This window comes from Epinephelus moara, chromosome 22, assembly GCF_006386435.1.
Source record: "Epinephelus moara isolate mb chromosome 22, YSFRI_EMoa_1.0, whole genome shotgun sequence".
In the NCBI taxonomy this organism is placed as follows: Eukaryota; Metazoa; Chordata; class Actinopteri; order Perciformes; family Serranidae; genus Epinephelus; species Epinephelus moara.
The window spans coordinates 15,101,270-15,117,265 of record NC_065527.1 but is presented as its reverse complement, the minus strand read 5'-3'; the positions used below and the strand labels follow the sequence as shown (position 1 = coordinate 15,117,265).

General features: G+C 42.6%; 1 protein-coding gene across 1 annotated transcript in view; it reads left to right on the top strand.

Annotated features, from left to right (window-relative positions):
* The window catches only part of cpne4b (copine IVb), a 29,164-nt gene that overhangs the window by 11,867 nt on the left and 1,301 nt on the right, over positions 1-15,996 (top strand). The window contains exons 4-15 of the mRNA XM_050034346.1: positions 2,512-2,583; positions 2,859-2,933; positions 3,504-3,587; positions 3,682-3,771; positions 6,646-6,744; positions 8,517-8,603; positions 9,349-9,408; positions 9,510-9,643; positions 9,817-9,871; positions 10,081-10,132; positions 10,730-10,863; positions 11,287-11,523. Of these exons, the coding sequence (XP_049890303.1) occupies positions 2,512-2,583; positions 2,859-2,933; positions 3,504-3,587; positions 3,682-3,771; positions 6,646-6,744; positions 8,517-8,603; positions 9,349-9,408; positions 9,510-9,643; positions 9,817-9,871; positions 10,081-10,132; positions 10,730-10,863; positions 11,287-11,523 (1,179 nt within the window). The remainder of the gene's footprint in view (positions 1-2,511; positions 2,584-2,858; positions 2,934-3,503; positions 3,588-3,681; positions 3,772-6,645; positions 6,745-8,516; positions 8,604-9,348; positions 9,409-9,509; positions 9,644-9,816; positions 9,872-10,080; positions 10,133-10,729; positions 10,864-11,286; positions 11,524-15,996) is intronic.

Here is a 15,996-nt window from a genome sequence, read left to right as displayed (position 1 = left end):
AAAGCATATGCGATTACGTATTTTTTTCCCTCACTTAGTGGTGTTGTTGCACTTATTTATGATATAACTGTAATCAGTATTTAAAGATTCACTTCATTTATGCGCTTCATAACATCCAAGAGCATTTAAGAAGAGACTGTAATTGCATTAGTGGTAATTAACAAGATGATTTCAGAGAATCACCAGTTAAGTCACGCTGAGAAGAAGGAAATAAAGACAAAGCAGAAGGGACAGGCTTTCCAAAAAGTACTGAAGTGTTTGTGTCCACTTCTCATTGTCAGAGATTCTATCAGCAATATAAAGCTGGTGGAACAGTTGGGAGAACTGAGATAATTGATAAGGAGGGAGGTGATTTTGAAGGCGAGAGCCGTGGAGGTTTACTGAAAGGGGATAACATGCTGCCAACATTTTGTCTGGAAGCTGCAGCCTTTCCAGCAGTGTAATTTAGAAAAAGACAGCATTACAGTATATAAGTGCAATGAAAGCACCAGAAGCACAGATAACAATTTGTTCAAGTCATATAAATTGATCTGTTAATGGTGGTTTACAGTGGCAGGCCCCCCATAGTTGCTGGTGTCATCACTGGGGAATGTAGCCAGAAGGAAGGCATGTCACAGATGTATTGTGTCAGTGATATTGCCACAGACAGCATGTGAGCGATTAGCCAAGGCAAGTTGTCCTTAAAGTCAATCAATATTTATGTTTTTCCAATCGATCACATTATATGGACCCATTATATGTGATAAAACCATGGAGAAGTATCTGCAGACTCTGGAGTGCTCCCCTTTATTGCACCGTTCACCTTGTCTCTTTGATTAGCTGGTGAACGTAGTGGAGCATGTGGCAGTTTAAGAGCCAAGAGTTTTTCGCATGTGTCGGTGAAAACCAAAACGGAGTCAAAAGTCAAATATGAGACTAACATAGATGAACGCTAATGTTGCTCCACATCTGCTGTTTGCTAACAAGTTCACCGCATCAACTTAAAAGTAATATGTCAGTACTGTGTTTATAAATTTGCGTCTGCTGCCCCCGAGTGGACAGTTATTGCAGACTTAAATAAAGTTGAAGTCAATGGACATCCCTTTTCCTTGGAATTACATTTCATTACAAAATGACACACATTAAAAGGTGTATTCTATCAGAATTGTCAGTTTATGTTTGTTAACATAACATTAAAACTTTGCCCCTTCTCCCCACGCTGCTTGTACCAACGTAACCTCACACAACAGTTCGTATGGCAATGGTTCCCAACTGATCCAGCCACGGGGTCCAGATTTCTGTTCAGTCATTAGTCCAACGTCCACACAGTTTAATACATTCAGCGTCACACTTGCGTTTGGTCATGTCTTTCAGCTAGTGTGCTGTCCTCGTAATTAGCTGTCCGATAGTCACTTTCCTCAGCAGGAAACGGCACATCAAATAAAAGCTCTGTGACAGAAATTCACTATACTTAACAATAAAGTGTGTTTCTATTTATTTGTTTTTACAAACAACAAATTTGCGAGTCACTTGTGGTCCAGTCAAAATGGACACGTAACCTAATTTTGGACTACTACCCACCAGTTTGGAACCACTGTTGTATGGTATCTTATGAAAATGCGCACAAAACAGTTTGTATCATATCTAACAAATTAGCAAATTACATATTTAATGCAAAGTTATAGAGGTTAGGTTTAGACACATTACGTTACTCTTAAGGTTTAAGAAAAGAAATGTAGTGACGACGTGAACTAAAATGACTCAAAGTCCCTGCCTTGAGGGACTACTTCCTTAAATTCTCCACATTGGTCACCTTCCCAAATATGTGGGTTATATGCAAATTACTGGCCTGGCTCATGATTACGTGTGCTAAATATGAATTCACGCATATTACTTTCTGTATAAGTATATGTACGAACAATACAACCTGCTTGCACGTATGCTTCAAGCTACTGTACTATTGTAGGAACACTGTAATGGAACAGCCACTACTTGCAAGCTTACTAAGCCAAATGATGGCACCTACCTGTCCGAGAGAAAATAGGCCAACCCCACGTTGCTCTTCATCTCCACCCTCTCCTGTAATTTGAAAGCATCGATGGTGCTGCAGATCCCACTGAGAATCAACACCTCACTCTGCAGCTCAACGCGGCTTCCAGGTGCTTTTAGCTCATAATTTTGGTTCATCTATCCGTGTGATGAGCACCCACTGGATCTCACCGACCTTCTCATGTACACTTTAGCAGTCATTTATAGCTTGTGTAACACCTGGCCTGCCCAAAATAGTAATAGGTGAGAAAAGTGCAGGAGCTGGCAGATCATACAAAACCTGAGAAAATTACATTTGACAGGTGGTGGGAAAGGTGACTCCGACATGCTGCTTTCTGTCCATTGGATGTGTGAAGTAGGCAGTTGTATGCTAGCATTAAAGAGAAGTGCCAACACGAGGGTGACACCAACAGGGCGAGCTTGTGCCTCTGAGGAGAAACACTGGGATGTGTGGGCTGAGTTTGTGGAGTCTGTTTGTTTCAGATCGTCTCTCAGAGGAAACTGACCAAAGCTCTACTCAAACAGGGAAACACGGCTGGAAAGTCCTCCATAACGGTATGACACTGTTTCCAGAGTCAGCCCATCACTATTACACACACATACACACGCGCTCACACACACACACACACACACACACAAATCACACGCACCACGTCTTGCACTCAGACACTCTGAAGATAATTAATTTGATGATGTTGCCTGTTCAATCTGCTCTGTTCCTCATTTCCATCTCATTTTCTCTCACCTCTTCCTTCTACCTCTCTCTCCTCCTCCTCCTCCTCCTCCTCCTCCTCATCTTCCCCCTTTTCCTCTCCACCCTCACTGTAAAGGTGACAGCCGAGGAGTTGTCTGGTAATGACGATTACGTTGAACTGTCCTTCAGTGCTCGTAAGCTAGACGACAAGGTTTGTGCGAGTGTGTGTGTGCACTTTCAAAAGGATTTAAAAAATCTGTGGTTTTCCTTCAGATATGAGAGGAATTAATATTCACAGATATGAGTTTGTATGTGTGGGCTATTAGGCAGGTGTGTGTGTGAGTGTGTGGGCGGGGGGAGTATGTGGGTGGAGGGCTGTGGGAATTGGCAATGAAGCAACTTACGCACAATACACAAAAGTACAATCTGGCATTAGAGGAGGCCTGCTGAGATAGGTGGGCACCCCCCTCTCCCCAATAACCCCCTCCTATCTCAGCCACCCCACCACACACACAGATAACTATATTAATTTTCAGCCTCCACACACGCGTGCGCACACGTCCACGGATGACTAATCCAAACAAGTTGTGCCTTAGGGGAAAAATGGAAGAAAGCAGGGGAGGGGCGGCTAAATTGGAGAGGACAGGAAAGGGATGGGTGGAAGACACAAGGAAGAAAGGGAGAAAAATGGGGTGAAATAATGATTCTGTTAGTGTATGAATGATTTATGGTGATCAAAGGCAGTTCTGAGGCAATGCCTTATATGTTTTCCCCTCTGAAGGATTTCTTCAGCAAGTCAGACCCCTTCCTGGAGATTTTTAGAATAAATGATGACGGCACTGAGTCGCTTGTACACAGAACTGAGGTGATTACATGCACACACAAACACACATTTAGATATTATATTTCTTTCTCCAGGCCTGTGATTAACAAAGGCTGTGATGTTTTGTGCCCTGTAGACGGTCATGAACAACCTGAGCCCAGTTTGGAAATCCTTCAAAGTCTCCCTGAACACACTCTGCAGCGGTGACCATGACAGGGAGCTAAAGGTGAGTCTGTGACTGTAACTACGTGTTGCAAGTCAATGGAGTGGCAGAGTCATTTTATATAACCTTAAACATAACATGCAACAAATTAAAAAATAGGGGGTGCTGCTGTATTTCAAAATACACTTATGTTATAACAGGAAATGTAGGTTACAGACAGTCTCTGTCAAAATAAACGCACTACGTCAGGACAGCAGCACAAAATGACTTTTTTTTCCTCCAACAACTAACGCACGTGGTTGGGGTTAGGCAACAAAAGCACGTGGTTAGGTGTAGGAAAAAAGAACATGGGACGTGAACAGCGCTCTCCTGGGTGAAAGTCGGTGTTTGTTGGAGGTGTCTTAAACAGTTTTCATATATAAACGAGGAAGCGCGCACATCCAAAAATAAGGATTGGGTCCTGGACAAAAAAGTCAAAACGTTTAAGATAAAGGAAAAGAAGTCTGCACACCAAAAAAGCTGCAATGCAAATAAAATTTAATTAAAACACTTCATGGATGGGTGACATTTTGGGCACACGGTCTGAGGAAGGGCCTTGTGCCCGAAACGTCACCCATCCATGAAGTGATTTAATTAAATTTTATTTGCATTGGAGCTTTTTTGGTGTGCGGACTTCTTTTCCTTTATCTTTTTGCATTGGAGCTTTTTTGGTGTGCGGACTTCTTTTCCTTTATCTTAAAAAGTTTTCATCCCAATAAAGACTGACTGCGAGTAAGGATCCTTTATTCATACATGAATAACTTAACTTAAACAGTCTTTATCAGGGTATAAAAACCCTTTCATACCCTGATAAAGACTGATTTTAGTAAAAATTCTTCATTAATACATGGACGATCAATGTATTTTGACTTTAACAGTTTTCATTAGGGTGTAAAAACCCTTTTATACCCAGATGAAGACTGATCATAAGTAAAAAAGTCCTTACATACATGGATGACCGACGCGTTTCGACTAAGACAGTCTTCATCAGGGAATAAAACCCCTTTTATACCCTGACGAAGAGTATAAAAGGGGACTGACGAATGTTTAAGTGAAAGCGCATTGATCATCCATGTATTACTAAAGGATGTATTTACAATCAGAGTGCCTCACATGCTTTTTAGACTGCCAGTCCATACCAAAGACTTCTACACTAAGTAAGCCTGACAGTCTTTGTTTTTTACTCTTATATAATATGCAACAACTTGAGCATGCAGAACCAGAAGGCAACAGCTCTTTTTGTTTTTTAGGTCCCCCCAGGGAGACACTGTGCATTTAAGAGTAGAGGCCAAACAGCACCTGAAGGCCTGCAGGTGTTTCTTTGCAAGGTTTTTTTCTGTGCAGCATACAAATGATGAGATTTGTAAAACATAAACAAAGTGCCACATACCCACAAGTGAATCAAACCGTGTGAGCAAGTCACAGAGCAGCCTTGATCATCTCCTTCCGTTATCTTCTCGGAGCCATGAGTTGGGTTCAGGTCATGTGCTGCCGCTCCTGTCATCCTGATGCCTGATGTGTTATTTAAAGAGCCGGACGGGTGTGAAAGAGCTCAGTGGTTGTCCTAAACTCTCACCTTTACTTGCCAGAATAGATCCGTGTGCGCACGTTTGTGTGTGTGTGCGCGTGAAGTGGTGGCCGCACATCAGCTCCGAACAGTTATTCTTTCCATGAATAAACATGAGCTTGTTCATTAAATATTCAGAGGCGTCTTAACTCTGCATGGCTCCTGACAGCAGGAGAAAGGGCTCACACACTCACACGCACGCCATTGGCTATGGTTTCCAGGGCTACTTGTTTGAAGCATCAGAGCTATAGTGAGAAATGGCAGGGCAGAGATTTCTATTCAGACCAGTGCTTCCTTTTCACAGGGCTCTTAACTGACCAATGCATAAATGCATAACCCTCCTCTGCGGTGTCTGTCTCTTGCTTTGTGTTTCTTCTCGTCCACTTCCTCCACCTTCCTACTTTTTCATCTGTCCCTCGACTGCCATGTCTCTCTCTCTCTCTCTCTCTCTCTCTCTCTCTCCGTCCAACAGTTAGTATTCAGTGAATGGAACGGAGATTCTTCATTTTTTCATCACTCTCTCGCATAGTGCTCAGCAACTTGAAGTGGAAGCGAGGCTGCAAAAAGCAAGCGCTCGCTCCCTCACACATAAAAACACAGACACGTGTACAATCCACAAATGATCACACACACAGACAAAAAAGGCACACACACACTTCAGGGGCAGGCACTCGTCTGTTTAAGTGGGAGACAGGAAATAAGGGGACAACTGCCGGCCGTTGTTTTTAATCAAACGTTAGTGGATTGGTTCTGAGCGCAAGTTGTTTGGGTGACCTAAGATGAGAAGGTCGCAAAGCTCAACAGGAAAATGAGTCATTCACGGTCATTTAACCTTTGTGAAAGGTAGAAGCATTCATCTGTCTCTCTCTCTGTTAACGAGGGTCTCTATTGACCCACTTTATTGAGTATTATTGATTGTACAGTGTGTCCAAATATTGGTGCCTTTTGTCACCTTTTCATATTATAGGATTATTTTTTTATGATGTGCGGAGCCTTGGCCCGCTGACCTGCACATTTCACCGGTGATTGAGGCCATTTTTCTTGTCTGACAGCTCCTTTGAGAGAAACAAACTATTACGCCTAAACACACACACACACACACAAACACACATAAAGCAGTCTCTTAAGCCACGTCCCTCTCAGCATCCTCAGATTAATATTTCACCGCTCCATTGCCCCCCCACTAACACTGCCTTATCAATCATTCAGCATGGCATTTCCCTGCATGCCATGAGTGCATGTGTGTGTGTGCGTTTAGGTGACAGTGTTTCAGCTGCGCTCTAACTGAATGAGTGTGTGCTCCTGTGGGTGTCTCTTTGTGTCTGTTTCAGTGCACAGTTTGGGACTGGGACTCTAATGGAAAACATGACTTTATTGGGGAGTTTCAGACCACCTTTAAGGAGATGAGAGCAGAGCAGGAGGGCAAACAGGTGAGCACACGCAAAGGGATGGAAAGAGTAACGACTGCACACCAACTCACCGCAGCTGTATTTAGATGGACAATGGTGCAATAGCTGGATTGTAGTCACTTAGTCACACTTGTATTTATACCAATGAGCTCATAGGCTCAATGATAATGTGGTTAACCATCCAACCTAAGTCCCAAGTCAAGACTGACAAAAGCGGAGTCAAGTCCCGAGTCCTACAGTCATAATGCTGTCTTCACCGAGCCTAATGCCATTTTAACAACAGAGTAATAATATATTAAATATACCAAAACCATGATTGCTTTTTAAAATTTGTATTTATTTCTTAAAACATATTCATTGGGAGTTGTCGCATCTCCATCTGCAAATTCCAGCTCGCTCGTTTTCTATACTACAATTACTTTTTTGTTGACGACACCCTAGTTTTTGTACGGGAACAAATTTAACTTTGGTATTGTTTTTCAGCTGGCGCTCAGTATCGTTACGCTAGTTCTTCATAGTTCTCTCCTGCAACTTGATTGGATGATGTTCGATTAGTTCAAACAAAGTGGATCTTGGGAATAACCTTTGGCTATGCCCCGCCCCTTTGTGATGGTCCGACAAGACGTTGGAGCAAGCATGGAGCCCACACTGTAACTAACTGCACTCCCTGGAAAAATGTTATCAAATTTTTAGGAAAACAAAAAAGTGTTTTCAGAGAGAAGCAGACAGACAGGTCTAAAATATGTGTTTGAAGGATATATCCAGGATGTCAAACTGACTCAGCGGCATAAACAGATCAAAATAATAAGGACAGAAGCTAAAGCCAAACTGGTGATTGAGACAGCAGACAATTATTATAAAGGAAAGCTTCACTGATATTCATCCAGCTGTATATCATCACAGTGTGTGCAGATAAACAGCGTTAAGCTAACCCCCGTGCCGCTGTCAGTGCCCAGACTTACGCTACCAGACCTCTGCACCAGGGGAAGCCAAACAACATTCATCTGCACACTCACTGTGATGACACACAGCTGGTTGAATATCAGCAAGTTTCCCTGCCTCCCTTCACTGGTTCCTGTACAGCAGGGTCGGTCTTCATTCACAAAAACAGCATGTGTATACATTCAGGCTATATCTTCAGTAGCTAGCTAGCTAACCCTACACTTTTTAGGGTTTGATTTTGGCACATAGATTTTGGGACATAGCGAAGGGTCAGTTAAGTCTCACCTTGTTGGGACTGAATCATGTTAAAGTTAGTTGATTAGGAAAATAGAATAATTTGTGGGACACTGTCACTTAAGATATTTTTTAAACTTTGAGCTGCAGGGAAGGTGTCACATATTTTCAAGTCAGAAGGCTCAAGTCCAAGTGAAGTCATGAGTCATTGGTAATTAATTCCAAGACAAGTTTCAAGTCTTTTTCATTTTGTGAGTTGTGCATAAAGTCATTGAATTTGTGATGAGTCTGTGACGACTCCAAGTGATGTGACTCAAGTAAACACCTCGGCAACGGGGTAATAAACATCTCAGCAGTCGTACTCAATCAAAAATATGCCAAACTTATCTTTTCTTCTATGATTTGAAAGATTAAAATATCGCACATGTCACAAGGCTCTTGTATTTTGACGGAAACATTTTCACAACTGTTAACAAACATTAACATTCATGTATGTTATGATCAAAATGATAGACGGCTATCAACAGTTAGCTTTAGCGTGAAGAAATGGTTCAGACCTCTGTTGACTTGACATGACATTGACATGAATGTGTGTGTGTGTGTGTGTGTGTTCCCAGCTTCAGTGGGAGTGCATCAACCCTAAATACCAGATGAAGAAGAAGAATTACAGAAACTCTGGTGTTGTCATTCTCAATCACTGTAAGGTGAAGTAACACAATAACATATCCTTCTACTTCTGCAATCCCCTCCTCCATGAGTCTCTAATAACAGTTGTTTTAATTATTGGTTAAAAGTGCACTGTGGCATTTTGTATAATACAAACAAAAACGCATTGTGTGTGTCTTTGAATCTTTTCTCTCCTTATTTAACATCTAAGGGTGGATTTCTAGGTCCGTTACATCCATGTTTGCTTGCTGACAGTCTTCTTCTTCACTGATTTTATTGTCACATTTCTACACTTCTTGGTGCATTACCATCACCAACTGTCAATTAATCGAATAGTGTGAAGCCAGTGTGAAATCATTGTTCAAAAGCGCTGCTCTGGGCCAATTAAACAACAAAGAATACATTTAATCTGTCAGTTAATGTTTAGTTGATTAGTTGTTTACTGTTTCAGTGTCACATTACAGTTAAAAATTGTGTTACAAACCAAAGATATTAAAGGTACAATGAAATAAAATAGAGATAAGCAGCAATTTCTCATATTTCAACTGGCACCAGTAAATGTTTTGCATTTTTGTCTGATGCAATTAAAACTATTTATCACTACATATCAATTTATTAAAGATTTTTATGGGTTCATTTTGTGTTATCTAATCAATTCATTATTTAAGCCCTAATCTTAAGCTTAACGGTGCATTATGCACAGCCACATCCACCCCATTCAGCTTTTATTATATCCTGTCTTGACTCCATGACATCTATAAATCTCAACTTTCCCCCTGACAGATCATCAAAATGTATTCCTTTCTGGATTACATCATGGGAGGCTGCCAAATCCAGTTCACCGTAAGTTCTGTCACTTATAATCTCTTCAATATTATAGCAGCATGTCATTGTCTGTCCATGCTCATTCATGCTGTGTGTGTGTGTATGTGTCTATGTCCCAGGTGGCAATAGACTTCACAGCATCAAATGGGGATCCCAGAAACAGCTGCTCCCTCCACTACATCCACCCCTACCAGCCCAATGAGTACCTCAAAGCGCTGGTGGCTGTCGGGGAGATCTGCCAAGACTATGACAGGTAGAAACCACCCCATCAATCATCATTTATCTAATGCTGACACACTCACACACACACACCAAGACATATACACACTAGCTGTCCCCTCTCAAGGCTTTGGTCCATTATTTGTCCTTGGCTCTGTACCTTTCTCCATCGCTTTCAGTGACTCATGTGCCTTGCTCTTTCTCTAGTGATAAAATGTTCCCTGCGTTTGGTTTTGGAGCACTGATACCACCTGACTTCAAGGTAGGACACTCAGAATGTGTGTATGAGTGTTTTTGCAGTAGCAGGAGGAGTTCTGGTTACTTTAAATCTCTCTCCAAGGCACAGCTTGCTTTTGATCAACATGAAAAGAGAATACATCTGTCAACCTGTAAATTAGACTGAACATGTTGTGCTGAGTGCTGGCTTTACCATGGCGGTAAAAGGCCCTGTGTTCTCTGCCCCGCATGAAGGTTTCGCACGATTTCGCCGTGAACTTTGATGAGGACAACCCTGAATGTGCTGGTAAGCTATCAAATGAAACAAATGTACACTTCATTCACAGATTTCTTGGCTTGCAGAAACTTTTGTTCATGCACCACACAACCAAACCACTCTGACAGTATCGCTGCTGCACGCCTTTTAATCTCTCCCTCGCTGTCAGTCCCATATTTCTCCCTCTGTATCTATCCCCACTCTCTGTTTCTTCCCCTCACACATACAAATACACACTCCTAAACACACACACATGCAGCTGGGAGATTTGTCACTATGCTGCAGGAAGTATTTCAGGCTCTAAGATACAGAGAAAAACAACACTAATCTGTATGTGTGAAATGGGCTTCTGCGCTCTTCTCCCAACATAGCAGTGTTCCTGCCGTGAAGGTGTGTGTGCGTGTGAGCTTGTGTTTGTGTGGACTATGTAGGAATGCTTTTTGAAAAATGCCTGTTCACCTTGAAGTGCAATCACATGCGCAGAGTCTGATTGATTTTAGCAGATACTTTTGCAAGTACTGGAACTTTGCTTGGCGAGGTCAGTGCAGCGTAATATACAGACGGATCAACAGGAAGGCAGATAAATAGTAAGTAGTGAAATAACCTGTGTGTGTGTGTGTGTTGCAGGGATCCAAGGTGTGGTGGAGGCCTACCAGAACTGTCTCCCCAAGATCCAGCTCTACGGGCCCACCAACATCGCCCCAATCATCCAGAAAGTGGCCTCGTCTGCCTCCGAGGAGATGCACACCAAAGAGGCCATGGTGAGAGAGAATGAGAAAGATTAAAAAAAAAGTCTGGGCCATTTTGTTCCTGTTGTTGTGAGTGTTAGTGTTTGGTGTTTGCATTGGCACACGAGGGGACAAAGGAACAGACAAATGGCAATGAAAAGACAGAAAGTGAGATATCAGAGTGGGCAAAAAAATGAAACAAAGACGGGCAGAAGGAGATGCATTGAAAAGTGGGAGGAAGTGATTGATATTAATTTAATTCCAGTCATAAATTTTAGAGCAGAAATTCCTCTCTGCCTTAATGCCTCCCACTTCTCTCTGGCTCTCTCGTGGATTAGAATGAGTTTTATTCAAATTAGCTCCTGACAAGAAGCCACTTCTAAAACATAAAAGTCATCGAACATCTTTTCTTCCCTCCCCCCTTCCACCCACAACTGTCTCCCCCTCTACCCCCAGGAATACTTCATCCTGCTGATCCTGACAGACGGCGTCATCACCGACATGGCGGACACACGGGAGGCCATTGTGCACGCTTCCCACCTGCCCATGTCGGTAATCATCGTCGGCGTGGGCAACGCAGACTTCACAGACATGCAGATCTTGGACGGGGATGATGGGATCCTGCGTTCACCAAAGGGCGAGCCCGTCCTCCGCGACATCGTCCAGTTTGTCCCCTTCAAGGACTTCAAACACGTGGGTGGCACTTGGGAGGAGTTGTAAATAGCAAGGGGTAGAAATCTTGTATTTCTGGAAAAACCCACAGAGCTGTGATAAATACATCCCAGGCAGAAAATGTGACTAATTCTCCAGGGAGGTCAGGCAACATCAAGTTATATATACGAACGGGGCACTATATGAGACTGCAGCAGAATGGGTTTTGTAACATATTTTTGCACTAGATGCTGTTTTTCAGCTATTTTTGATTCTCGTGTGGTTAGTTCTTCACAGCCAGCAAGACTATAGTGGATACCGAGCTGCTTACTTTAAAAGTAGAGCGTTCTCATGCTGAATAACAACATTAAAGGGCATAAGAAATGTGAGGTCATAAAAGAGTAGCGAGTCATGAAACGTTAAAAGAATTCACATCAAGGCCACGGACTAAAAAAGCTTCTAAAGTGGGGCTAAGTGTTGCTTTAAAATTTTCAATACTGTTGCCAGAACAACACCTGAGCTTCTGTACTGCTTTCACTTAAAGATATACTTTGCAGGATTGTCCTAAAAAACAATTTCTATAGACTCATACAGAAGTAATCTCTCTCAATCATCACTTATGATCGACTAGAAGTGTATTTTCTGTGTTCATGACATTTATGGGTGTGTATCCCCGCAGCACTTATGTGAGGTCGGGGCTTTATAAAAAGGTAACGACCAGGTGCCAGCTGTAAGCAGCAGGCATTCAAGAGATGCAGCACTAAATAAAGCTCAAATATAGTGAGGTGAAATGAGAGTGAATCTAGGGTTGGCTAGTGTGTTCACAAACAGAAACCATCACTCCTGCATAGTATATCTTTCAGTGTAAACCATCAAATTTACGATACAGAGAAGTGAAGGCAAAAAGTAGCCCGTGGGTTAAATCTGCACAGAAAAATATTTGCCCCCTACGGCAATAATGATAGGATAATTCACATCAGATACGTCTGCATGTTCTTTCACAAATCTGATGCAGGTAACAATACACAATGCTCATGTAAATCCCAACAAATATGATGATTATCAAAAGTTACATCGGACAGCTTTCTGCTTGACTTCAAGCAGTTTTAACTCCATAACCGTGGCCTAGGCACAGATGTGTGTCTCACAAACACAGACAGAATTTCATACTGACGACAACAGGAATGACAGCACTTTTATTTAACCATAAATAGAGCACTGCCCACTTTTTTTTCTAAGCTGAACTACAACGCTGAACCAATGGCAACCTCCCAGGCTAAACAATAAAGCCAGTGCAGAAGTGCCAAAAACTGCAGCTCATCGAATGGCCTCTTGAGGCTGACTCATGAAGTCTGTCAATTAAAATGCCCATGACATAGACATGCCCATGCCTGGTACCAAAAAAGGGTTAGCTCTCTATTGCTAACTTCAACATTCAAGACAAGTATTTGAGGTGTACATTTTTTATAACCAACCCGTTTAAAGTTATGCATATTTAAGGGTTGGGGCCGCTTGAGGGACAGGCTGTCACTACGGTGTGAGTCAGATCCATTCCTCGCCCTCACTCAAATATGGTCACTTCTGGCTCCAGAAAAGATAGCTACGGCCAAAATGCTGAACCCGAGGCTTCATAATGATGTCCACAAACCAATGGGTGACATTGTGGTAGCCATGGCGATTACTAAATGCACAGAACATATGACATACAGGAGTCTTTTTTTCTGCCAAATGAGTATCAACATAAGCTGATGTGGTATGCTACGCAGGAATTGCCAGTTACTGTACTGAATTCATTGTGTAGCTTCCTCAATATGCGTAACTTTAAGCCATAGTGACATTTTGACCCGTGAGTTTTATAAACAAAACCGTTTTTGTACATGTTTATTTCTGCTGTTAAGTTGGGCAATTTCACATAAGGGTCTATGAGGATTGACGCGCTTCTGGAGCCAGCCTCAAGTGGCCATTCAAACTTTAGTTTTTGGCACTTGCGTGTTGGCCTCATTTTTCAGCCCCGGAGGTTTATAGCTCTTAGTCTTTACACTGTTCATTCGTTCATTTATTCATGTTAGCATAATGCTGCAGCGGTTGGCATTGTCGCCTCACAGCAAGAGGCTTCCTGGTTCGAACCCAGGGTGGAGGAGCCCCTCTGTGCAGAGTTTGCAGTTTGCATGTTCTCGCCATGTCAGCATGGGTTTCCTCCATGTCAATCCATGCATGTCAGTAATTGGTGACTCTAAATTGTCGGTGCGAGCGTGAATAGTTGTCTGTCTCTGTGTGTCAGCCCTGTGATAGTCTGGTGGCCTGTCCAGGGTGTTCCCTGCCTCTCGCCCAGTGTCAGATGGGATAGGCTCCAGCCCTCCATGACCCCTAACAGGATAAGCGGTTACGGAAAATAAATGAATGGCCCATAGCTGAATTTAATGGCTGGCCCCTGATTAGGAGGAAATATGTCAAAATGTGTGCTCAAAGAGTGAGTAAACATTTTTGTCATTGCCCAGAAAGTATTGACGTTTGATACCAAGCCATGCTATTTGGGGAAAGTTATACTTCAACTGTGGCTCTATCTGTGTGTGTGTGCTGGGTGGGTGTCAAGAAGTGTTGTATTCAGGGGGTAACGAGTGTGAGTGTGTGGGTGTAATATGCTTGGCGTGCTCGTCAAAACACATCAGCTATCTGGTCCCTGCATGTTTGTGTGTGTGTCTCTCTCTGGTGGCATTAATTTATTTGCCTGACTTTGACAGGGTCTGTTTGGTCGGGTCTGTTATGGTGCGTTTGGTCTGTGACAGGTTGAGAAATCAACCAATTACACCCCAACTAAAGGGAAAGAGAAGGGGGGAGAGAATGTAGGAAGGAGCAGAAACATATAGTATACCTAAAAGTACATAGAGAGACAAGTCAGAGAGGAGAGGTGAGGAATAAATCTGGAGGAACAGAGGAGGAAGGTGGAGGGAGAGGGCGGTCAACAGGAGACCGGAGCTAAAGACAAAAGGGAGCGAGGGAGTGTGTGACAGAGGTGGAGAGGTGATTTTCTGCTCTGTCGTTTCTTTTCAGAAGGGATTAGCAGGACGGAGCTGCTGTGAGACAGGCAGAGTGGGGGATAACAGGTAGATAGGAGCAGAGGAGAGGGTGGAAATGAGAGGAGGAAGAGAAGGGAGGGGGGGTCGGGGTGGGTGCACTTTGATGGTGCATTGTCTCTGTGAATTATGTGAGACGGAGTACGACAGACTTTCTGACTTTGAGGATTCGGATTGTGTGTGTAGCATGGGAGCGTGTGTGTGTACTTGCAGATGTGTGGCTGGCCTGTATGTGTGCATAAAAAGTGTGTGAATATGAATATGTTATATTTAAAAGGAACAGTCTTACATTTGTTTTGATAACATTCATGACAATCATCCTATGGATTTTGAAAGCCTTCTTGTGACCCACTATATTTTATTACTTATGCATTACAGAGCAAAAAAGCAAACAGGAAAAAAGTCCAGACACATAGAAGTACAGGAATAATTGTCCCAGTGTTGTACCACTCTCAAACCATCCTCCCACAGCCCTAAATGTGGAATATAGTGAATAATAATTAACACTCAACCTGAGATGATGATGACAATTCTGCAAGGCCAGAATGATCTCAGTTTTACAACACGCATCCTGGCTATGAATATCTCCAATTAATGATGTCAAGGAAAGTGTTTTTGTTATTCAGTGCCTTTTTTGGCTGCAGTAGTCCCTGATAGGTAAATAAACCCTTTCCATTAATATTTTAAAGGGTTTCTTGACCCTTCAGTGTTCACAAACCTATGCCTTAAAATTTGGAATAGCTTCTTTGCATATGATGTCATACATCTGTGTGTTGTACAGATGGAGGGCAGGCAACTGGAGGCAAAGACTACCAACACTGCACACATGCCTATGATTTGCACTGTTTACAGGTGTTCCAATGAGAAAGCGGTAGATACTGATTGAAAACCTCCGTCTTCAGTCTGGAGAAGCGGATTCAACTAATGTCAAACGTTAAAGTGTTGTGTTAAACATGCCGTTGCTGTTACATCTTCTCTGTGTTTTTAGCCATGACCCCGATTTTTATTAAAGGCGTTTCAACAGACCTCTAAGAATGGTTGCCCTAGGAGGAAGAAAATTGCAGCTTAAGTTTGCTAATGTTGGCCTGACAGCAGTGCAACCATGCACAGAGCTGATATGGCATTTATGCTCTCGCACATTTACTCATCCTGCCAAAAACAAGAGGATCATCATTTCAGCTGTGGACCCTACCACAAGCGAAATACTTACAGTCCACGAGACTTTCATACACTTTTAATGGCTTGCCGTGCCACACCATGCAAATCTGTCAAGTTCATCCAACACTTTTATGCAGTCTCTGTCCTCTATTTCCAATTCATGCAGTGTATGGATATATCACTTCCTGCCCTTCATCTGAACTTCGCACTTTTTTAATAGTCGTGATTGTAAACAAGCTTTAGCAATTTTTCAAATAATTGCAGGGAGAATCACAGCTGGACT